The 24004-nt window shown below is 43.7% G+C and overlaps 1 protein-coding gene across 2 annotated transcripts in view; it reads right to left on the bottom strand.

The window, feature by feature from the left end:
* Positions 1–24004, bottom strand: part of LOC137562915 (zinc metalloproteinase-disintegrin-like VLAIP-B) — a 163900-nt gene that overhangs the window by 77755 nt on the left and 62141 nt on the right. For both annotated transcript variants that reach the window (XM_068274728.1, XM_068274729.1), the window contains exons 5-11: positions 21549–21625; positions 18555–18732; positions 16602–16664; positions 14698–14769; positions 9585–9754; positions 3848–3932; positions 252–382 (exon numbers count right to left, since the gene is read on the bottom strand). In XM_068274728.1, the coding sequence (XP_068130829.1) occupies positions 252–382; positions 3848–3932; positions 9585–9754; positions 14698–14769; positions 16602–16664; positions 18555–18732; positions 21549–21625 (776 nt within the window). The remainder of the gene's footprint in view (positions 1–251; positions 383–3847; positions 3933–9584; positions 9755–14697; positions 14770–16601; positions 16665–18554; positions 18733–21548; positions 21626–24004) is intronic.

The raw sequence follows: 24004 nt of genomic DNA, 5'->3' as shown, positions 1-24004 counted from the left end.
ACAGCAGCCCCTCTTTCAGGCACAGCTCTCTTGGACATCAGCTTCCATTTTCATGTGTTGCAGCCTTTTCTTTCATAAGTAGCAACCCCTTTTTCTCGTTCAGGTGCTCCTTTGGGCTGCATCCACCCAAGGCCCGGCCTTGGTGGCCTTTCCAGAAAACTGGTCGTGGTCATGTACTTCACTGATTCTGCATTGGGCAATCTATGAGAGATCTGTTCTATCTTCCCCATTGTGTGAGCACAAGAACTCACCTCAGGCTGGGTGACATAATACAGGAGTCTGCAGAGCATACGCAGGAGCTCATGTCATGATTCATCCCCAGGTTGTGTCCCATTTCATGAGCAATCGTGGCACCCACAGAGGAGGGGGTGTTGCTGTGATCCTGGAAGCCATGCGTGACACAGAAAAGAACAAAAATTACTTTGGAAATACAGAGAAGAGTCAGATTCTGAAGAAATTTGTGATGGGACAGCAAATAGCAGTAAAGTCTTCACTAACCAGGCCAAACTGGCATGGTAAATGTTACGCTTTATACATTCATCCCTAAGCAATGCATTTAGTTTTGTTTATGTTGTACAATATGAAGAAATAGTTGATAAGCAGAGACTGTACAGTGTTGAGTTTGCTGTGAGATTACCTAAAATAGGAGCAGTTAATAAAAACGTGGCCAAAAATGGGCGCAATTGTTATTTATCGTAATATTGATGTTCTGCTATTTAGCAGGCAGTTGTGATTGAATTGATATTTATTGTATCATTGTATTATTGTTAGCCGTTACACTATTTAGCGGGCGGCATGCGATTAAATAGTTATTTATCTATTATTGTTAGCGGGGATCTGGGGGGTCTTACGACTAGGCACCACCGGGGGGGGGGGGGGGGGGTCTTATGATTAGGCACCACCAGAGAGGTCTTAGTATTAGATACCACCAGGGGGCCTTAGTATTGGGTATCACAAGGGGGGAGATTAGGGTTAGGCACCACCAGGGGGGTTTTAGGATTAGGCACCACCAGGGGGGGTTTAGTATTAGGTACCACCAGGGGGTCTTAAGGTTAGGCACCACCAGGAGGGGTCTTAGGGGCACCATGAGGGAGGGGTTAGGGTTAGGTGCCACCAGGGGGCGTCTTAGGGTTAGGGACCACAAGGGTGGGGGGGTCTTAGGGTTAGGCACCACCAGAGAGGGTCTTAGTATTAGGTGGAATCAGTTGAAAAGGACGCCTGAGCCATCTGTATTAAAGGGGTGCCTCCATAGACTTCAATGTTATTTCGCAAATATGCGCTACAAAAAGATTAGGCACCACCAGGTGGGGTCTTAGGGTTAGACACCACCAGGGGAGGGTTCTGTGTGAGAGTAGGGAGAAGTTAGGTCATAGTAAGCCCCGGGGGTGAGGGTCTTATGGTCAGGCATCACTAGGGGGGTCTTAGGGTTAGGCACCATCAGGGAGGGGTTAGGCACCACCAAGGGGGGGTTAGGGTTAGGCACCACCAGGGAGGGTTAGGGTTAGGCACCACCAGGAAGGGATTAGGGTTAGGCACCACCAGGGGGGGGGGGGGGCAGGGGTTGGCACCATCAGGGGAGGGTTCTGTGTGAGAGTAGGGAGAAGTTAGGTCATAGTAATCACTTTTCTCCGGTACATCCAGAGCCCTTTTATAGCCCAACACATTTTATCCATAACAGCATCCTTTTTATAAACTAAAGCTAGCTTTTCGGCTACACGAGGTGCCCTTTGTAGCCAAGTTTGACATTACACCTACACCAGGCACCCTTTTTAGCCGAATTTAGGAATTTCGGCTTCACCAAAAGCCCTTTGTAGCCAAATTTGGCATATGGGCTACACCAGGTGCCCTTTTTTCCAGGCGCCCTTTTCAAATGTACGTATATTAGGTACCACTAGGGTGTCTCAGGGTTAGGCATCACTGGGGGGGGGGGGGGGGTCTTAGGGTTAGGGACCACCAGGGGTGGTCTTAGGGTTAGGCACCACCAGGGTTCTGCGTGAGAATAGGAATAGGTTAGGTTATAGTCAGGTTGTGGACTATCAGTAAATTTACAGATAATGTAATACCGCAATTAAATTGTTATTTACTGTTTTTGTTATGGTTATTGTTATTTATCATTGCATATAAATTGCTATCTACCATTACTGTTATTGCTATTTAACATTGCACCTAAATTAGTGTGCAACTTTTTCAAATGTATGCCCTAAAATTCTTTACGAACTCTATTGTTACAACAAGGGGCCTGATCCAAATTACTGTTTTCTCCTAAATTTTCTCCTAGGCTATATTTTCACATCTTATAAAAGAAATGCCTTTTAGGCCAACGGTAAGCAAGACACTTCTCAGAATAATTTTGACAGTACTTTTTCACCTACTTTTTGGTGTTTTTACAATTACAGTGTTGAACTCAACTCAGGCCAATTCACACCCCAAACTAGCAATCCCCCAAATGATATGCAATTTGCAAACCACACTGTGGAATGATTAACTGTAATACAGGTAGTCCCCGGTTAACAAACGAGATAGAGAATGAATCTGTTCTTAAATCGGAACATTGTGCCATCTCTGTTCCCAGTACCTCCTCTGTGCCCTCTGTGCCTCCAGTGTCCCCCTCTGTGTTACCTGCCCTCTGTACCTGCTTATACAAGTTTAATAGCCATTTTTACTTTGAATTTTTTAAAAAAAATTTTTTCAAAAACTTTCAGTCTAATTTGAATTTTTTTTAACTTGTTCCCATGGAAACACAGAATCCATGCCGTTCGCATCGGTGGGTCGTTCGTAAGTCGGACGTTCGTAAGTCGGGGACTACCTGTACTGTGTCATGTGCACCCATATATATCTCCCTGCTCTTGAATGTCTAATGCGCTCTCTGCCAAAATGAATTCCTTGTGCTCTATCCTGTACTTGGTGAATAAAATGAATTCTGATTGAAAAGTTATTGTAAACACAAGATGAAAAATTATCTTCTAGGTGAAAACTAGGAGAACAAGTGACTTGGATCGAGCCCCGAGTGTGTAATAAGTGTTAGGTCTCCCGGATTTCTTGACCGTACACATGGGGGCAGACATGTGGTACATTGATGTTCTATTAATGTTTACAGCAATTTAAAGAGAAACCGTGACCAAGAATTGAACTTCATCCCAATCAGTAGCTGATACCCCTTTTACATGAGAAATCTATTCCTTTTCACTAACGGATCATCAGGGGGCGCTGTATGGCTGATATTGTAGTGAAACCCCTCCCACAAGAAACTCTGAGTACGTACTCCTGGCAGTTTCCTGTCTGTGAACCTTGTTGCTTTGTGGGAAATAGCTGTTTACAGCTGTTTCCAACCGCTAAAAAAGCAAGCAGCAGCTACATCACCTGCCAGCAGTAAAAATGTCACCATGTGATAAATGCCAGGATGTGAATCAGGGATATAAAAGTTTTTACAATGGGCAAACACTGACTAAATCATTTATACATAATTATTGTAAAAATGAAGCACTTTTTTATTACATTATTTTCACTGGAGTTCCTCTTTAAGTTCAATAACGCCTTTTGTGACCAAATTCATATTACTCTCACTGTGCTCTGTCATTAGATATATGGTGACACTGGTTAGTCACCCTGATCTTGTATTTTTTGCATGTATGCCTGACACGTTGAGATGTTCTCTTTTTCTTATTGTTGTTCTATAAACATTTTCAAAAATAAAAATCTTAAAAAAATAAATAAATAAATAAGTGTTAGGTCAGTGTTAGAGAGATCAATAAGGTTTGGCACTAACTCAGAAAGACTTTAATCAAGATGTAAAGACCATATTATATCTGCTGTGTATGATGCCCTGGCCAATGCTGGGAATGCTTACCTGAATAACACCAGTGGAGTGGGAATCTGAACACATTGTCCCCACAAAGGCTAGTCCAACTGTAGCGCCATCAAAGTCAGTATTTCTGGAAGACAAATAAGTCAAGATGAAAATAGGGTAACACTTTTTTATGGCAATATCGATGTTCTACAGAAACATTAACGTAAACCTGAGATGGAGGTCGGGGGGATTTTTAATTACCTGGGGCTTCCTTCAGCTCCCTGTAGTCTGTCGGCTCTCTTGATGTCCTTCTGGTCTCTTCCATTGTGCTCCAGTTCAGTCCCAGCTGCATGCGCCACCCAATTATGCTCCAATTGCTGGGAGTGTTCTGCGCAAGCTAACAGTTAACAAATTGCACATGCGCAGAACGCTCCCCACTACAGGAGTACTTCGGGGGTGCACACAGCTAGGTGTGCACAACATGCAAGGTAGTCCCTAAGCTAAGGACTTTACTGGAGATGACAGTGGCGCAACAGAGGATGGCAAGGGGGCAGACAGAATACTGGGGGCTGGAAGAAGCCCCAGGTAAGTATAAATCCTTTCTTTACTTGGTCTTACTTTAACTAGTTAACCAATAAGTGTTTTTCCCCTTATGGCCCCGAGCAATTTTCACATTATCACTACTTATCACAACAAAATGATCAATATCTTGTTTTTTTGCCTCCAATTAGGCTTTCTTTGGGTGGTACATTTTGCTGAAAATGATTTTATTCTAAATGCATTTTGAAAGTATTAATAAGAAAAAAATGGAAAAAAATCATTATTTCTCAGTTTACAGATGTGTGTGTATTTTACTTGCCCATTTGTCCCAGGTATTACACCATTTAAATTATGTCCCTATTACAATGTATGGCGACAATATTTTATTCGGAAATAAAGGTGTATTTTTTTCAGTTGTGTGTCCGTCATTAATTACAAGCCCTTATTTGCAAAAATAACAGTAATATACCCTCATGACACATTAAAAAGTTGAGTGCCTAAGGTAACTATTTATGTACTTTTTTTAAATGTCACCTTTTTATAGAAGTTTTTGGTTTGGTAAGTACGGGAGTGGAGGTAAAGGGTTAATTAATGGTATTTTTAATGTATTTTTATTTGAGATGTATGTAGATGTATTTTACTATTTGGCCACTAGATGCCCCCCCCCCCCCCCTACATAATTCTCCTCCTGTGATTTAGAGTGTATGCTTTACTTTCACTTTTGTCAATGACCACTGGCATCCCAGATGATCAGTGTACTAACGGACAGCAACGTGAAAGTGCATGGGAAAGGGCATGGGCATGCGCAGTAGGCGACCCCGGTGAGGAAAGTATATCTATGCCCCTGGGACTTTAGGTGAAGTCTGTAGATAAATGCGGGGCGAAGATATACTGCCCCTGGGACGATAACTACAACTAAACCCATCATTAAACACGGAAGATTGTAACAGGAATCAGAATGATGAGTGAATATAAACAGGGCCGAGACAGAGGCGAGAGAGGCTCCAGCCTAAGGGCGCAGTGTAGGAGGGGGCGGACAACTCACTCAGCTATCATTCCCCTATTGTGTTTGAAGTAGAAAGAAATAAGAAAAGGGGATACATGGCATTGACTGCAAGCCAGATAACTAGAGATAAGGTGTTGGTGAGGTTGGGGGCCCTGGGGTGCCTCTTAGTTTAATAGCAATCAGTGTGTGACGGGTGGGGTGGGAGGGATGGAGGGGCGCACTTTGATGTCTCAGCCCTGGGTGCTGAAGGACCTTGTCCCAGCTTTGAATATAAACAATATGTAGAAGCACAGGGATGGACAGAATACCAGTTTCATGTGTTACTCATTTCTTCTTATGTCTGGATTCAGCCAGAGTGTGGGTCAATGAGTCATGACTATATGACACCAAAAGTAGGAAGAACAAGCAATATACCAGACTATGGGTCTGATGCATGAAACAACGTTATTAGGTATTGCCATGCACAGACATCGCACAGCAATATTACCCTTACTAATCACACTGAGTACGGCAAGTTATGCTATTAGCGCAACCCGCAATAATTGAATAGCATGATCGTTGCTATGGTAACATGCTATACTAACGAGTGTTACCTTTAGTGGCGCGCATGACCTAAGCAACAGTCATGCTAGTCGAATACTGCGGGTCATGCTAATAGTGTAACCTGCGGTACACAGTGCCATTAGTAAGGGTAATATTGCCGTTTGATGTCTGTGCGTTGTAATTTTAGTGTGGTTTCCTGCATCAGGTCATAAATTTCCCAGCATCCTAGCAAAAAATGCTACCACTACGTGAGAAAGCTGGAAAGAAAGCTGGCTTGTAGCTCACAGGAAATAGATTGTAAGCAATAGTAAGACCTGAATCTCCTAACAGGAAGCTACTAATGCACTAGAGCATACATGTCAAACTCTGACCCGTCGGCCAAATTTGGCCCTTGAGCCATTAAATTCGGCCCTCAAGTGGTTTCCCAACTTTGCATTATGTTTGGCCCTCTCTACACCACCAGGGAAGCTATATTGGAGGTGAAGCCCTAGAACACCAGGGAAGCCATATGGAGTAGGTAGGGGGAAGCACTAAACACTAGGGAACTGTATAGGAGAGGGTGGGGCCTCTAGACACCAGGGAACTGCATAGAGGTTGGAAGAGGGCCATTAGACACCATTGAACTTTATAAGGGAGGAAGGTGGTCAGTAGACATTGAGATTGACCCGTGACTAGGTCCCAGTGTACAACTTTTACCCACTTTGTATCTGAGTTTGACACCCCTGCACTAGAGGTTGGGAATCTGTATAGATATTTTCAAAGCCAAAAACAAGCACAGCTACACAAATTGCATTTGAGCAGTTCAGCTGCAATGGCAATACTTATACTTTATATTAAGACTGCTTTAAGCCTGCCTTGTTCAGCTTAGAGTTTTGTCTGACTTTACAGGGGTAAATCACTTCAGTATTTTTAAAGAAAACAGATTACCTTGTCAATTTTTACTCCAAAATTAATTGAACTTCCTGGAACTGGTTTTTTTTGTTCTGTTATTTACCTATGTTGTGTTTTCAGTCTTCAGCTTTTGTCGATTAGAAGGACCTCAATAAAGCTTTCTGTTTTACTTTGAGAGCTCACTGCTTATAAACTCGTTTTTCCACTGTTCATAACTGCTTGGAAAGCAAGAATTGTGTTTGCTTTACAAACAGACTTGTTGGCTTTACAAATGATAGATACCACATAAAAGCTTAAATTATGATACTCAGTGCCTTAACAGCAAGAAAACACATAAACAGGGGGAAACAATGTGTCCAGTTAATATAACTTAATTGTGATGACAATTTAAAAGTATTTAGCTTATCGTATGAATCTTTACGACACACCCCTGCCACACCTCGCATCATACCCCTAGACACATACCACAAAGAATTCATAAGCAAAAGAGGTACCGTATATACTCGTGTATAATCAGACCCGCATATTAGCAGAGGTACTTACTTTTACCTCAGAAACCAGGAAGAAATTATTTACTTGTGTATAACCCGAGGGTATTAAATTCAGCAGCCCCCCTCCCTATAGAAAGGGACGGATCTAGGGGGGGCAAGTGGATATCTTGCCCCAGGCACAGTTTGTTGAATTCTTAAAAAGGCGGCAAAATGAATGGCAGTTTAGGCGCCCAAACCTGACCTTTAGGCGCCAAAACCTGACCTTGCCCCAGGCGCAACTTGGTCTTGATCCGTCCCTGCCTATAGCCATATTATTAGTAGTAGTATTTATATAGCGCCGACATCTTCCGCAGTGCTGTACAGAGTATATTGTATTGTCACTAACTGTCCCTCAGAGGGGCTCACAATCTAATCCCTAGCATAGTCATATGTCTAGTGTAGTGTATGTATATGTGCCCCCAGTATTAGTCAACCCCTCTCTCCATAGCCAAATGTGCCCCCAGTATTTGCCAACCGCCTCCCCATTGCCAGATGTGCCTGCTGTACTGGCCCAGTCTCCATAGCAACAATATTCAAGAAAATCAGAACAATTCCAATTAACTTTCACCACGCACTTGAACCACACTATAACACGGCTGGAAAGTGTACTGGTTAAGGGCTCTGCCTCTGACACAGGAGACCAGGGTTCGAATCTCGGCTCTGCCTGTTCAGTAAGCCAGCACCTATTCAGTAGGAGACCTTGGGCAAGTCTCCCTAACACTGCTACTGCCTATAGAGCGCGTCCTAGTGGCTGCAGCTCTGGCGCTTTGAGTCCGCCAGGAGAAAAGCGCGATATAAATGTTCTGTGTTTGTTTTGTTTGTTTGTTTTGTTTGTTTTTGTTACACATCTAAAATTGCTTATTTTTAACAATTTTGCTTCATAAATTATTTAGTCAGTGTTTGCCTGTTGTAAAATCTTTCCTCTCCCTGCTTTACATTCTTAATTTTATCACGGATGGCAACATCTTTATTGCTGGTCGGTGTATCTCTGCGGACTCTCTGTTTACTCTGTTATGTTCTGTTTACTCTGTTACTCTGTTCTGTGTACTCCGTTCTGTTCCAAAGTCAGTAGAAACAGCACCTAGGCCCATATCCAATTCACTTTTTTTCTGAGTTTTCTCCTAGGTGATCATTTTTTATCTCTTCTTTTAAAAAGCACCAAAAAGAAGGTGAAAAGGTACTATTGAAATTATTTTGAGCATTTTCTTGCTTGCTGTGGGTTTAAAAGGCAATTGACAAGTTGTGAAAAGATCACCTAGTGTAGGTGAAACCTCAGGAGAAAAGTTTAATTGCAAAGAGGCCCTGGTCTACCCGAATACTCAGGGAATAGAATATTGCACAACTAAATAGCCTAGGCTAAACATCCCTGGGAGAGCAGGGATATATACCAATATACAGCTACATTTAGATTTAGGAAGTGTTTCTCATACTGAAACCAGGAGAATAAATAGTGCCCCTAAACAGATTTATACACAAGTCCGAAAAGAAGAATAAATGAAGATGAAAGGGGTGGTAGCTGTTGGTACTACAACTAGGCCCGGATTTACATCACAGGAGCCTATAGGTGCAGATGTCCTGGCACCCTACACTTTGTCCTCCACAGGTAGTCACTGAATGTGCTGCTGCTGCTGCTGGCAGTGGGACACACAGTATGAATTAGCAATGCTGTCTAAACAACACAAGTGTCAGTTTCAAACACAGAAAAAAAAAATTGATCACGGCAGGATGAGCTCTGAAAAGAGCTGTTCTGGGGTGCTATTATAGCAATAAGATTCAGCTAGGAGCATGTTAAGAAGGCAAGAGCCTGACTAATCTGTTCCTAGGAGAACAAGTCTGCAGCAGCTGTCCCTAGTCTGTCTCTAGCAGGCACACGAGTGAGTGTAATGGCCGCCGGAGCCTGCCTAATAAAAGGGGGCGGTGGGGCTCCAGGGCTTAGCGCAGCCTGATTGGCTACAATGCGCCTGCTGACTGGGATGCAGAGGGTCAAAGTTGACCCTCATAGAGCATTATGGGGTGAATCGAACTTCCGGGAAAGTTCGCCTTCGCCGGCGAAGGCGAAAAACCCTTGGTCGCCTGGAACCATTAGCCGGCGAACCATTCGGCCCACCTCTATCATTTACACTCTTCTTGGGGCTCTGCATATGGAAGGAGGGAGGGAGGCACTAGAAGAGTGGAGTAAGCCGCCTTTCCATCATGAGGCGCCTGTAGACATGCGCCTACAGAGCCTTATGGTAAATCTGGCCCTGACTACACCAAGAAAACAGATGCATAATAAAGGGTTACTTACGTCACAAACTGTGCATTGTCGTGAAATTTCCTAGAGAGCAGATCTTCTTGTCTCCAAGTAGAAAAGCGACCGAGGTTTACATTGGCTGAGGTGACAACTTCAAACAAGTCTTTCTTATCCCAGATTTCTAATCCAATCAGTGCCACAAATGTATTGATTGCTTTATATGCCTAGAACAGGGTGAGCAACAGATCCATTATAATACAGTATATTTCTAAAATAATTTCAGTTCAAGAATAAAGTACAACTTCCCTTTCTTACAACTCAAGTTTCACCTTTACAGGAGCTCTAAAACCACAACAACACAAAACTTGATGAAGATCTAGGAGTGGTAGTTGTACAAACATACTGCTCAGCTTTAGCTTGGGCAGCCTCTGTTCTCTGGAGAGGGGAAGGGAAAAGAATAAAGCTGGCCATACACTAGGCCGATTCCCCGCCGATCGACAGCAGATTCGATCACTGGGATCGAATCTGCTGTCACATCGTTCACGCTACACGCTAAATTTCGATCTATTTCGTCCCGAAATAGATCGATCCCGTCGATCGCTCCGTGCAGGAAATTACCGTCGATCGCCCGCGGGTAGGGAGCACGTCGCTAGCGGCGTTCGAGTGCCCGACGACCGACGCAATACAGCTGCAATACATTACCTGCTCCGCTGGTGCGACTCCCCAGTTCTCCACTGTCTTCTCCGCTCTGGTCTGGTCTCCGGGTCCAGCATGCTTCACTGAACTTGTGCGGCGGCAGCACCACCACCACCACAGATTATGATCGGTTTCAGGCTGAAATCGATTCACAATCAGTTTGCTGTAAAGGCAGCCATACGATCCCTCTCTGATCAGATTCGATCAGAGAGGGATCCAGGGCCGGCCCTAGACTTTTTGCCGCCTGAGGCAAAAAAAAAATTTCCGCCGCCAGGAAGTGACGTCAGTGGAGCGCACGCTGGATCGAGGAAGAGGTGAGTCCTCCCCGCCCGTGCCTCTTACAAATAGCGGCTGCTTCTATGTAAGGCTGGAGGGGAGCAGAGGACGGGGGACCCAGGCGAGGGAGGGGGGGTCCGACCCCCCCTCCCCGCCGCTAGGCCCAATACCCCCGTCCTGCCAGCTACCCCTCCAGCTCGGCGGCTGGCTCCCCGCACGGACGGGCGGATGCCGCCCCTGGAAATTTGCCGCCTGAGGCAAAAGTTTCACCCCGCCTCATGAGCGGGCCGGCCCTGGAGGGATCTATCTGTTGGTCGAATCTGATGGCAAATCCACCAGTGTATGGCTACCTTAAGTGTAAACCCCACCCCCACTCATACTTATTTCCACCTCCTGCAGCTGAGAACTAGAACAAAAATATATGTGCCAAGAGTGTGCCAACTGGTAAGTGTCTGGTGTGACACATCTGGAAACCCTTTTACTTTTGTAAATCAGGTGAATATAAAATATTACTTATGAACTCAGTCTACTTTTCTTCTGTTTTGCAAGGAGAACATTTAACCATGGTGGCCAGGCTGCATGTCTTTCCCATCAGAAAATCCAGCACGCATTACAAACTAAAGATAATGGTTGTGTAGTAAAGCTAAGAAATAGAACACTATTAGCAAAGGAAAAAGTCCTATGTTGTTTTTCAGTATAAGAAGAGTTAAAAAAAACCCTCAGTTATCTATGCAAAAGAGCTACTCCGAGCATTCGGATCCACTGTATCGATTACAGTCCCGTTTTCTGAAGCACTTAACCACTTAAGCCTATCTGGATGAATATATCCATCCAGATTGACTGTGCTGCTGCTGCTTTCTGAGGCACGGGAGCCCATTAGCCCCCAGTTAAATGAATGGGAACATAGTTCCCATTCCTCGATCAAAGTCTCCGGCAGAAAAACCGACGGCCTCTTAACAGAGGCCGCTGTCTTTCTGTGTAAAAAAAAGTTCCCCTTCCTTTTTCTATCAAAAGATCGTTAACTTCCAGGAATTTTTGACTGTGGCCATCGTGTGGCCGAATAGTAAAACTACACCCACATACATTTTTTAATATATAAATACATTGGGCTTGATTCACAAAGCCGTGCTAACCTGCTTAGCACCTTTGGGCATGATGAGCAGGGTGCTAAGTAGGTTAGCACCGTTTTGACAATAATATCGTGTGCAAAGACCCGCGTGCAAAACTTTGCGCGCGCACAGCGCAGTGCACGCGAAACATCGCACTGCGATGCGATGTCGCATCCGATGCATCTATAAGGTCGCATGGGGTGCGACATTAAAGTCGCACCCCATGCGACCTTATAGACGCATCGGATCGGGTGCGCGCGAAAAGTTTTGCGCGTGGGACTTTGTGCACGAGTTGATTTTATCACGCCTAAACTGAGTTTAGGCATGAAAGGGGGCTTTTCACAAGCATGCTAACAGTTAGCACTGCTTTGTGAATCAAGCCCAAATTGCCCACATAACATTTTTAATAAAAAAAAATTACAATTAAAAAAACAACAAAAACATAAATAGTTACCTAAGGGTCTGAACTTTTTAAATGTGCATGTCAAGAGAGTATATTAACATAATTTTTTAAATTATAAGCTTGTAAATACTGATGGACGTAAATTAAAAAAAAAAATGCACCTTTATTTCCAAATAAAATATCGGCGCCATAAATTGTGATAGGGACATAATTTAAATGGTGTAATAACCAGGACAAATGAGCAAATGAAATACATGGATTTTAATTCGGTAGCATGTATTAATTTTAAACTACAATGGCCAAAAACTGAGAAATAATGAATTTTTCCATTTCTTTCTTAATCTTCTTGTTAAAATGGATTTAGAATAAAATAATTCTTAGCAAAATGTACCACCCAAAAAAAGCCTAAATGGTGGTGGAAAAAACAAGATATAGATCAATTAATTGTGATAAGTAGTTATAAAGTTAGTGGCGAATGAATGGGAGGTGAAAGTTGCTTGGATGCATAAAGTGAACAACACTGTAGACTGAAGTGGTTAAACAGCCAAAAAACAGTGAGAAACAGTTTGAAATAAGGTTTTACTGCAGGAAAGTTCAAAGGATCATTATCTCTGCTCTGTTTTATAGCTTAAAAGACAGAGTCTGGTTTCCGAACTGCAAATATGACAGAATGATGTGATGTTATAAAAAAAAAAGTTATACAACTAAAAATAAAAATATGAGACTCTTTTTTTTTGCTACTGATGTTGTATTTGTTATCTGTACTACACATCCAATTTATTATCTCATAAGTTGTTGTTGTTTTTTTTTTTTCGCTTCAGGTTTGCTTTAAAGAGAAACTCCAACCAAGAATTGAACTTTTTCCCAATCAGTAGCTGATACCCCCTTTTACATGAGAAATCTATTCCTTTTCACAAACAGACCATCAGGGGGCGCTGTATGACTGATATTGTGGTGAAACCCCTCCCACAAGAAAAGTACGTACTCCTGTGTGAGGAAACGCGGAAAAGCCGCCGCTAGTACTCAAAGTAAGGCGGCTGATTCCGCGTTCAACATGGCAGCTGGTGCGCAGTCGGAGCGCGCAGAAACCGCCGCATGCCCAGACAACAGGGCGGCGGATTCCGCGTCCAACGCGGCAGGTTGCACGCATAGGCCTACTCCTATCAGTAATGCTGAATGCGGAGAAAACGCCGCACGCACAGACAGCGGTGCAGCGGATTCTGCATCAAACACAGCAGAAACATTACAACATATGTCTGGTGTGGCTGGGACTGATAGTCCACACTGGTTCAGGAGGACGCGCGCGTGCGCTGAGAGGAAGAGCCTTTATGGCAGTCAGAAGGGGGTCAGCTGACCAAGCCGGTCAGCTGACAATTTCAGCAGCTTTCATTGGTCCAGCACTTAGGGGAGGCGCTGGAGAGCGCTGGTGTATATATACTGGGTGCTGGTCATTTCTCTGGTGTCTGGCATTGCGATCACTACGTGGTAGCACTCAGACCTTGTCAGTATCTGTGTTTATTAGACCAGTTTCTTAGGTGTTGATGATCATGGAGCTCACACCTTAGTCTAGGAATTCTGTTATTATCTGTGTTATTATCTAGACCAGTTTCCAAGGTGTTGATGATGAAGGAACTCACACCTTAGTCTAGGAATTCTGTACCATCTGTATTATTATTATTATTTAGTCTAGTTCCAGGAGTGTTGAGAATCTTGGAGCTCACACTCAAGCCTAGGCATTGTTGATTATCTGTTATGACCTTCTGCTTTCCTGACCATTCTTCTGATCTCTGATTCTGTACCTTTGTCATTCTGATACCCTGTTGCCAAACTCTGCTGGTCTTAGGATTCTTCATCTGTATACTGTCTCTGTACTTTATCTGTCCGTGTGTTAACGACCTGGCCTGTCCGACCTCGAGAACTCTCTCTCCTGTTACGAGATAGTTCAAAGTTCTGTCAGTGACACTTCCTCATTGGTGTCACTCACGTTCTGTCCTTCCAACTCTCAGCCTAGGTCCGCCCCTTGGGGAGCCTCAGGCCATTGGAAGGAATCTGTTATCTGGGCAGTACCTCCTACTGCCTTGCACCCACTGTACGGGTGCTCTCCTCAAAGTATTACTGTTGCACCAAACACTCATATATTACTAAGGTGTCCAGAGGTTAGAGATATATCTGATTATCGGTGATACTGCAGATCATCTATAATCGGGTATATATCTGCATTCTCGGTGATACTGCAGATCACCGGTAATCAGACCCTCTCTGTGTTACACCGATCGTTACATCCTGGCAGTTTCCTGTCTGTGAATCTTGCTGCATTGTGGGAAATAGCTGTTTGACAGCTGTTTCCAACTGCCAAAAAAACATGCAGCAGCTACATCTTCTGCCAATAGTAAAAATGTCACTATGTAATAAATGTCAAAATGTAAATCAGGGATTTAAAAGATTTTACAATGGGCAAACACTAAATCATTTATACATAATTATTGTAAAAATGAAGAACTTTTTTTATTACATTATTTTCACTGGAGTTCCTCTTTAAGTGCATACTTTTCAGCTTTCCACCACATAGGAAGCACAATAAAAGTCAGCAGAAATGTACCATTTGTAGAGTCTGTTGTTGCCAAACACATGAATTTTAGCAATACAGTATGTCTATAATCCATTTGTCCATACCTTAACTTACCTCATTAACGTAATTCATCATCTCAGCAGCTCTCTCTTTAAGGCGCTCTTTGCTGCGGTTATACTTTACCCACTACAATGAAATAAGGACAAATAGTAAAATGCCATTACCATCCCCCCTGCTGGTATTTTATAAAATCAGCATTTTCCATGTCTTTCAGCGTAATAATGGCCCAATGCAATATTTGATTTGTCCTTTTTCAGATGGCATCAATTTGCATAGAATTAGTACACAATTTGCATACTTGAGAGGCCTGGTGGTGTAATGGATATTACTCTTGCCTTGAAACACTGGGTTCCCACCCCAGTTCAAATCCGGGCCAGGGTACTATGTGCATGGAGTTTGTATGTTCCCCCCGTTGTGGCATTTTTCTCGCATTACAAAAACATATAGGTAAGTTAATTTGCTTTCCTGAAATTGGCCATAGACGATGACAGGGATAGATGACTATGGTCGAGATTAAAGTGTGAGCCCCTCTGAGGGACAGTTAGTAAGGAAAATGTCATATACAGTGCTGCAGAAGATGTCAGTGCTTTAGAAATACTAAATACATGAGAAAAAGAGGTGTGTCCTCATATCAATTATCACCTGACTTATATTCTGGCTGCCAAAATGTCTATTGACAAATTAAAGGGCACAGCATATGCATATTGCATCTGCGTGGCAGAATGTGCAGTCTTAAACAAACTCACTTCTATGCATTTTTATAAATCCTTGTTGGTCGCCTGACTCAGAACCCCTCATTGTTTATCCTTACATTTTTTGATTCACTTCTATGCCCTCCAGGAGTTGGCACTCACAAAATACCCATATTTTTCTGAATATAAGACGCTTCAGACTATAAGACGAACCTAAGTTTAGGTTAGGGCAAAAATCAAGGAAAAAAATTGTACTAAACCTGGTTCGTCCATAGTGCAGGAGCGTCTTATAGATGTTCTCTCTCCAATAATCGTGCCCCCCTTGTACCTCCTGTGTCCCTCATGTATCCTCCTGTTTCCCCTGTGTCTCCATGTGTCCTCCTGTGTCCCCTATGTGTCTTCTGTCCCACTTCTGTCCTCCTCTGTACCCTAGTTGGCCCCCCCTGGTTCCTTGTCTGCCCTCCTGCATCTTCCTCTGTCCCCCTTTGGTCCCAGTCCCCCCCCCCCCTCTTTGCCCTCCTGTCTCGTCCTCTGTCTCCCTTTGAGCCCAGTTTGTCCCCCTCTCTGCCCTCCTGTGTCTTCCTCTGTCTCACTTTGTGCCCAGTTTGTCCCCCTCTCTGTCCTCCTGTGTCTTCCTCTGTCTCCCTTTGTGCCCAGTTTTTCCCTCTCGATGCCCCTCTATCTTCCTTTGTCCCCCTTTGTGCCCAGTTTGTCCCCCTCTCTGCCCTCCTGTGTCCCCCCCGCGTGTATAGTTAATGTGCAGCAGCAGCGTGTCTCACCTGATCCATCAGCTCCAGCGGCGATCACAGATCTCTCCTCTCCCTCACAGCTCCCTTAGTGCCGGCTTCTACTGATCATGATCAGGACTCCCTGTCTTTGGAATATATGGATGCCATCATATAGACAAGGGCTATGAAGCAGTCCACCATAGGTAAGTACATCAAAACAGAAATTAATTGGATTTCAAGTAGCTGTATTGTGTCACATGTCTTCCTTCTCAGGGCTGGTTCACATTTGGATTACAAAGACTGCAATTTTGCAATCTGCAGTTCCTGTTCAAAAGAACGAGAATCACATTCCGATCACCCCCAAAATGCTGCAGTGAGAATAATCCTGTGGGGATACATTAGCCACAGCGCTTTGCTGATTGCCAGCGATTAGTAAAGTGCCAATAATCTCCCCAGAAATGCCCCAGTGTGAACTAGCCCCTTAATGTAATTTATAAAATTTAAGAATTTAACACTTTTTTATGTATTTTATGCTTACCATTGACTTATCCATCACTATATAAAGCTGAACAAACTTCTGAGATTTCATAAAGGCTTGTTTCTGGAGAAAACAGGAAAAACGATAAATGTGTAGTATACTCACAGCAATGGCAGAATTTAGCAGAGTGTGCAAGAAAAAAACAACTAAAGCTAAGCTTTGCACACACAAGTAAAATAAAAAAAAATCTTTGGAAAACAAATGATCAATGATTGATCTACAATGATTACTGAATCATTGTAAAAAGCTTGCAAAATACCCCCACAGATAGTGACTTAAAGAAAACCTGAACTGAAAATCAAAAGTCAAGATAAGCATACACAAGTCATACTTACCTTCCATGTAGTCTACTCCTCAGTGTCTTTCTCCTCTCCTGCGTCCTGTTTGTTCACTGTGATCAAGGGAATTTTCCGTCCTCCATTTTGAAAATGGCCATTACCCATAACAGCTTTCTGGTCAGCACACAGTTAAACTGTAACATCGCCCACTTGAGCCATAGGGAAACATGGACATTTACCTGGTACATCAGTTTTCCTCTCAGCTATAACTGACAGCAACTGATATATAACTGACAGCAACTGATATATTTCAGTTCTGACAAAATGTTGTCAGAACTGGAAGGGATCATTGTCAGAAGAAAATGGTGAGCTTCTGAGAGGAACTGATGGCAAGGTAACTATGTAATGTTCATTTGAAGTTACTTCATGTGTTTATTTTAAATATTTTTACTCAGTACAGGTTCTCTTTAAAGGGGAACTGAAGAGAGAGGTATATGGAGGCTGTCAGGTTTATTTCCTTTTAATCAATACCAGTTGCCTGGCAGTCCTGCTGGTCTATTTCTCTGCAGTAGTATCTGAATAACACCAGAAACAAGCATGCAGCTAGTCTTGTCAGATCTGACTATAAAGTCTGAACCACTGAAACACCTGATCTGCTGTATGCTTGTTCAGGGGCTATGGCTAATAGTATTAGAGGCAGAGGATCAGCAGGGCTGCCAGGCAACTGGTATTGATTAAAAGGAAATAAACAGGACAGCCTCCATATACCACTCTCTTCAGTTCCCCTTTAAGATATTTGTCTCTCAATCTTTTCAGACCTAGGTCCTGACATCACACTGTGGGAAACTCATTGCATTGTGGGAAATAATGTCTGTTTCCAACTGCCAAGCAACCGGTATCTCCCTCTGTGCGTATGCTTATCTATAAAAAACAACCTTTTAGCCTATCGCAATGTTAGGGGGTGTGGTTATAAATAAGGGCAGCTGGTGCTTCTTTTTTTCATGCCAGTAGTAAAGATGATTATGTGCAGCAGGCTGATTGTGAATCAAACAATATGAACAAATTACATTGCGATTATTAATCATTTCTTGATCTCTCTTCTATTTTTTTAACTTCTCACTGCAATGGGCTTGATTCACATAGCGATGCTAACCTACTTAGCATGTCTAAAGTCTTTAGACGCGCTAACCAGGGTGCTAAGTAGGTTAGTACCAAATTTCTGAATCAGATCGCGTGCTAAGTACCGCGCGCAAAGGACTTTGCGCGCGCTAAGACCCATAGGCTTTAATGGACACCTAACACGGAGCGCCCTGCGCTCTGTGCAGTGTGCACGTAAAGTTTTGTGCGCGAAAAGCTCTTTTAGACGTGCTAAGGGGGTTTTCACAGGCTTGCTAACAGTTAGCACTACTTTGTGAATCAAGCCCAATGTATTCATTACTTTTTTCCCCTTTTCACTTAAGTTCCTCTTTAAGCTGTTAGTAATCTAACTTGTTTCAATGAGAGGAATTTTACACACAGACCAGGGTTAGTCAGCATAGGATCCTGATTGAATAGCAGGCTATCGCAAATACAGCCCATTATAAATACAAATGCAAGCTAAGTACAGCCTGGCCACACTGAAAGATGTGCTGCTGTCCCATTTCTGTGACTGGAGTTACACTTTTAGTTTCCTTACGTCTGCTGTGTTACTGGATCGGGAGGATTTGGAAACCTTTCCCTCCACCCAGGTCTCATTAGTGACGCCGCAGGTTTTGGGGGGCTCTTCTGGGCTCTCATACACGGCATGTTCTCCATCATCCGTCTGATTCAGCGGTTCGATCAGGTAGCGGCGGTTCCGAGCATGGAAAACACCACTGAAATGACAGGAAAAAAATATACAACTTATACAACCACCAAAGGCATTTATATTGTATCATCTCTGATCCTCATCTGCATTCTGTTTCTTTTAAGATATGTCTATGCCCGATAGTTTTTCACAGAGTAAATGCTAGTAAACCAAGGTTCACATTCATTTTCAATATGTCTATAGGAATGGGCAATGAGGCGTGAAAGATACAGTATGCATCAGGATAAGGGTTAAATGTCATTTCCAAGGCTCCCTATCCTTCTAAAGAGTATAGCATGCAACCTGGGTTACAGCACCTTTCATCATGCAACATGCAATCTTGGTGCCTGAAAACTGGGTGCTGCATTCATTAAAAGGAAACATCCAGTGATTAAAAAAAAGAAAGAAAAGACTCACCTGGGACTTCCTCCAGCACCTGGAAACCTATGTGTCCCTCGCTACAGCTCTGCTTTTAGGCAATCTCCCGGGGCCCCCTCCATAGCAGCCGGCGACCCGACCTGGCTACAGGAGCATGATTGTAATCGGCGCAACTGCACAGAGCCCGCCGACCTGACCGGATCACCGGCTTCTACGTAAGGGACCCGGGAGATTGGAGCTGTGGCGAGGGACACATAGGGCTTGATTCACAAAGCGGTACTAACTGTTAGCTTGTGAAAAGCCCCTTATCACTCCAAAAGATGCTTAGGGCGCGCTAGTTAGCACTGACGTGCAAAGTCCCGCGCACAAAACTTTGCACACGCAAATGTCGCAGTGCGATCGCATTGATTGCGACCTTAACGTCGCACGTCGGGACTTTGCGTGCGACCTGATTCACCTTTCTGCATGTTAACTAAATAGCACCCTAGTTAGCACGCCCAAAGCCTTTAGGCGTGCTAACTAGGTTAGCACCAAATAGTGAATCAGGCCCTTAGGCTTCGAGGGGCTGGAGGAAGCCCCAGGTGAGTAAAACTTTTTTTTTTTTATCGTTGATTGTATAAATTAAGCCCCCTTCACGTCCATTCACAAAAGTGTTTAGGTAATAAAAGGTCATCCGAGTTTTTGGTTGGGGAAAGGGAGAACAGTGTTTCATTGTGTGTTAACAGTAGGTCATGATTAAAGGAAACCAGAGACGAGACTAAGTACAAGTTTTATAAATACCTGGGGCTTCCTCCAGCCCCATCCGCACAGATTGCTCCCACACTGCCGTCCTCAGTCTTCTCCCTCTATGGTACCGGGTCCCGTAACTTTGGCCAGTTGCAGCCAGTTTTACGCATGCGCAGTGTGCTCCCTCTGCATGAGGGCGAGAGCAGGGCTACGGCGAGAGGAGTCTACGCTGGAATGGGGTATTGTGAGTTCCTGTGGGACCCCGGGCAGTACAGGGCAAGCCGGGCACCACAAGCCAGAAAGTGAGGCCTTTCCTCAAATGAGCCCTTAAGCGGCGGTGTGCCTCGCTTGTAGCTAGGGGCGGCCCTGCATCTATGCAAACTATAAAGAGCTCTTCTGTGTATTAGTATACAGATATGCACATCTAAAGGGATACAGAAAGGATACAGAAAAGCCTTTTTAAAGGGGTCCCTTCTCCTGCTCTGCCATTCTGAAGTCCCACCCACCAGGGTATTGGATCAAATGGCGTGAGAAGCAGGGCTGTGTGGCTCTCCCTATTGGCTGCCTGCTACATCTGTCAACTTTTACCTCATGGAAACTGTGTCCATCTTTTCAGAGCTGGAGATTAATACCGACACGTTTACTTGATTTACCAAATGCTTTAATCTTTGTGAATTGCATTTTCTTGACCTTTTTTGCAGGTATTTACCTCACTAGTCGGTAATTTTACTTTTGAGTGCGGTAATGGGTTTAGTGAATTGGTATTTGGCAAGGTGATCGGTAAAATCAGCTATTTTCTGCATTACTGAATGCTTAGTGCATTGAGGCCATTGTGTAGTGCACGGTATTCAAGGAACGCACATGTTGTGTGTATAACATGATTACGTAAACTATGTAACAAGCGTTACTGCTAAAATTCAGGTAAGAATAGACCTAGGGCCTGATTCACAAAGCGGTGCTAACCTAGTTAGCACGCCTAAAGAGTTGCTCGCAAAGTCCCGTGCACAAAACTTTGTATCGCGGTAAACGCTGCATCGCGGTGCGATGAAAACGGCACACCCGATGCGCCTATAAGGTTGCATGGGGTGCAACCTTATGGGCGCATAGTGCGACATTAAGGTCGCACCCCATGAATTAAGGTTGCACTGTGAATGCTGCATAGACTTCTTATTGCAGTGCGTCAAGCTGCTTTATAATGCAGCACCGCAACGTCCTACTGTGAACCTATCCTAAAAGAAAATTGGCTGCTGTATTAGAGCGACATGTTACGTATTGAACTAATAAAGTGGCACTATTCACGAATGTCTGGTAATGTCTAATGCTCACTTGTACATAAACAATATGTGAGTACAGAAAACACGGTCTTACTAGCCTAATGTTTACTATAATCCTATACAATAAAACCTAACTGTCCCTGCATCATCCACTTTCCCTGTCTGTCCGTCCGAAGCTTTTTTGTACTGCGCATGCGCGCAGTACAGAAAGCCGTTGGGACAGGAGGTGAGGTCAGGGAGCAGGGTGGCCGTGGTGGGAGCGTGGCGGGAGCGCATGCGGCGGGAGTGCGGTGGGTGGGGGGCACGCGCGGTTAAATCACTACCTAGAGCCCATTTTTAAAGGGGCTTAGGTAGCCTAGTTAAGAATAATTACCGTGCGTGAGACGATGGCAGAAAGAAGCTAACGCCTGATAGTGTTGTCACACAAGTATATCACTGCACGCATGAGTGTTTCCTCACAGCTTACCTGAGCCCCTTAAATGTACAAATGCTGAGCCGAGATTGATCATCCTGCTTCACATATCCCTGATAGCAGCAGTGGTCCTGCAGGAGACACATACAAATAGGCTTTACAAGGCTAGTTTAGTGTGTTTAACGATATGGACCTTTCACAACATAAAGCAATATCTGAGATGGAATAAAAAGAAACAAGGGGCCATATGCAATTAACATTTTCTCCTGAGTTTTCTCCCAGGAGATTATATTTCATCTTCTATTTAGAATAACTTTTCAGCACTCTGCAATTCAAAAAGCACCAATAAGTAGGTGGAAAAGTACAACTGAAACTATTTGAGGGTAGGAACACACTAGGCAGAATCGCATATCCGTTTCCATAGCACATAGTGGAAAAGGCATATGTGATTCTGCCTAGTGTGTTCCTACCCTTAGATATTTTCTTGCTTGCTGTTGATTTAAAATGCATTTTATCGACAATTGTGAGGCTGGGTGTACACTTAGCAGAAACGCAAGCGTTGCGGAAAACGCTGAGTTTTTGCTGCTAAAGGAAGTCTATGGGCCTAAAATAACGCATATACTTTTTTTGTGCACATAATGAAAGTCAATGGGAACGCAATGTATTGCGTTTTGTATGCATTTTTTTTTATTGTTTTGTGATGTATTTCCGCTTCCTGTTGTCTTCCTAGTGATTTGCATAAAACGCAATGTAAAAAACGCATTGAAAACGCATACAAAACGTATATGTGTTTTGTATAGGCGAACCACAAACACCTAAAAACTCACGCAAAACACTAGAAAAATATGTGGGGGAAAAAAACGCGAATGCACTAAAAACACACTAAAAACGCACACAAAAAAACCCCACACATGATAGAAAACGCGACCTTTCATGCTCTGTTATGTGTGCACCCAGCCTGAAAATATCACTTAGGAGAAAACTCAGAAGAAAAGGTTAATTGCATATGGGCCAAGGTGAAAGGAATATGGAGGCTGTCATATGTATTTCCTTTTAAACAATAACTGTTGCCAGGCACCCCTGCTCAACTTTCTGGTCAGTAGTGTCTCTCTCACTCTCTTGTTTCAGGTATCACATACCTGAAACAAGTATGCAGCTAATCCAATCAGACTTCAATCAGACATCTGGGGCCTGATTTACTAACTTGTGCAAACCTAGTTAGCACACCTAAAGGCTTTGGGCGTGCTAACTAGGGTGCTAAGTAGTTAGCACGCACCAAGCCAAATCAGATCGCGCGCAAAGAATTGTGCACAAAACTTTGCGTGCGCAAAGCCTGGTGCGTGCGAAACGTTGCGCACCCGATGCGCCTATAACGGCACATTGGGTGCGCCCTAAACGTCGCACCCATGCGACGTTTAGGGCGCACCCAATGCGTCGTTATAGGCGCATCGGGTGCACCATTCTCGCGCCCACCGTGCAGTGCTAAACTTTGGGCGTGAACGCAAAACTTAGCGCGAGCACTAATTAGCGCGTACAGAGTAAGTTTAGGCATGTTAAGCGGCCTTTCACAAGCGTGCTAACAGTTAGCACCGCTTTGTGAATCAAACCCTTGATCTGCTGCCTTGTTCAGGGTCTATGGCCAAAAGCATGAGGCAGAGGATCAGCAGGAAAGCCATGTAATGTGCATTGTTAAAAGAAAATTCATTTGGCATCCTTCATATGTCTTGTACTATGGGTTCCTTAAAGAGAATCTGTATTGTTAAAATCGCACAAAAGTAAACATACCAGTGCGTTAGGGGACATCTCCTATTACCCTCTGTCACAATTTCGCCGCTCCTCGCCGCATTAAAAGTGGTTAAAAACAGTTTTAAAAAGTTTGTTTATAAACAAACAAAATGGCCACCAAAACAGGAAGTAGGTTGATGTACAGTATGTCCACACATAGAAAATACATTCATACACAAGCAGGCTGTATACACCCTTCCTTTTGAATCTCAAAAGATCATTTGTGTGTTTCTTTCCCCCTGCAGCTATCTTCCACTGAAGTGTCCGGCTGTTTCTTCCTGCAGAGTGCAGACAGCTCTGCCTGTATGTAATTCCTCAGTATGTGAAAGCCCAACTAGCTCAGAGGAGGATTTATCCAGCTTGCAAAAGATAAGAGAGAAGAGAGAAGCTGCCCTAATCTAAATAATACACAGGCAGTGTGCAGAGAGGGGCCTGGAGTGGGGAGTGCATAGCAGAACTACAACACTGAAGAACTTGGCAGCCTTCCAGACACAGGCTGACAAGTCTGACAAGAGAGAGATAAGTTGATTTATTACAGAGATGGTGATAGTAGAACGTGCTGCAGTAAGCCAGAACACATTAGAATAGCTTTTGGAACTTGTAGGATGATAAAAAACAGGATGCAATTTTTGTTACGGAGTCTCTTTAAGGGAACATTAAACTTAAAATACAATTATACAAAACCATATACAGTGGGATGCAAAAGTTTGAGCAACCTTGTTAAT

The sequence above is a fragment of the Hyperolius riggenbachi genome, chromosome 3 (assembly GCF_040937935.1).
Source record: "Hyperolius riggenbachi isolate aHypRig1 chromosome 3, aHypRig1.pri, whole genome shotgun sequence".
Lineage (NCBI taxonomy): Eukaryota > Metazoa > Chordata > Amphibia > Anura > Hyperoliidae > Hyperolius > Hyperolius riggenbachi.
The sequence above is the reverse complement of the archived record's forward strand: the minus strand, read 5'-3'. Positions and strand labels throughout refer to the sequence as shown.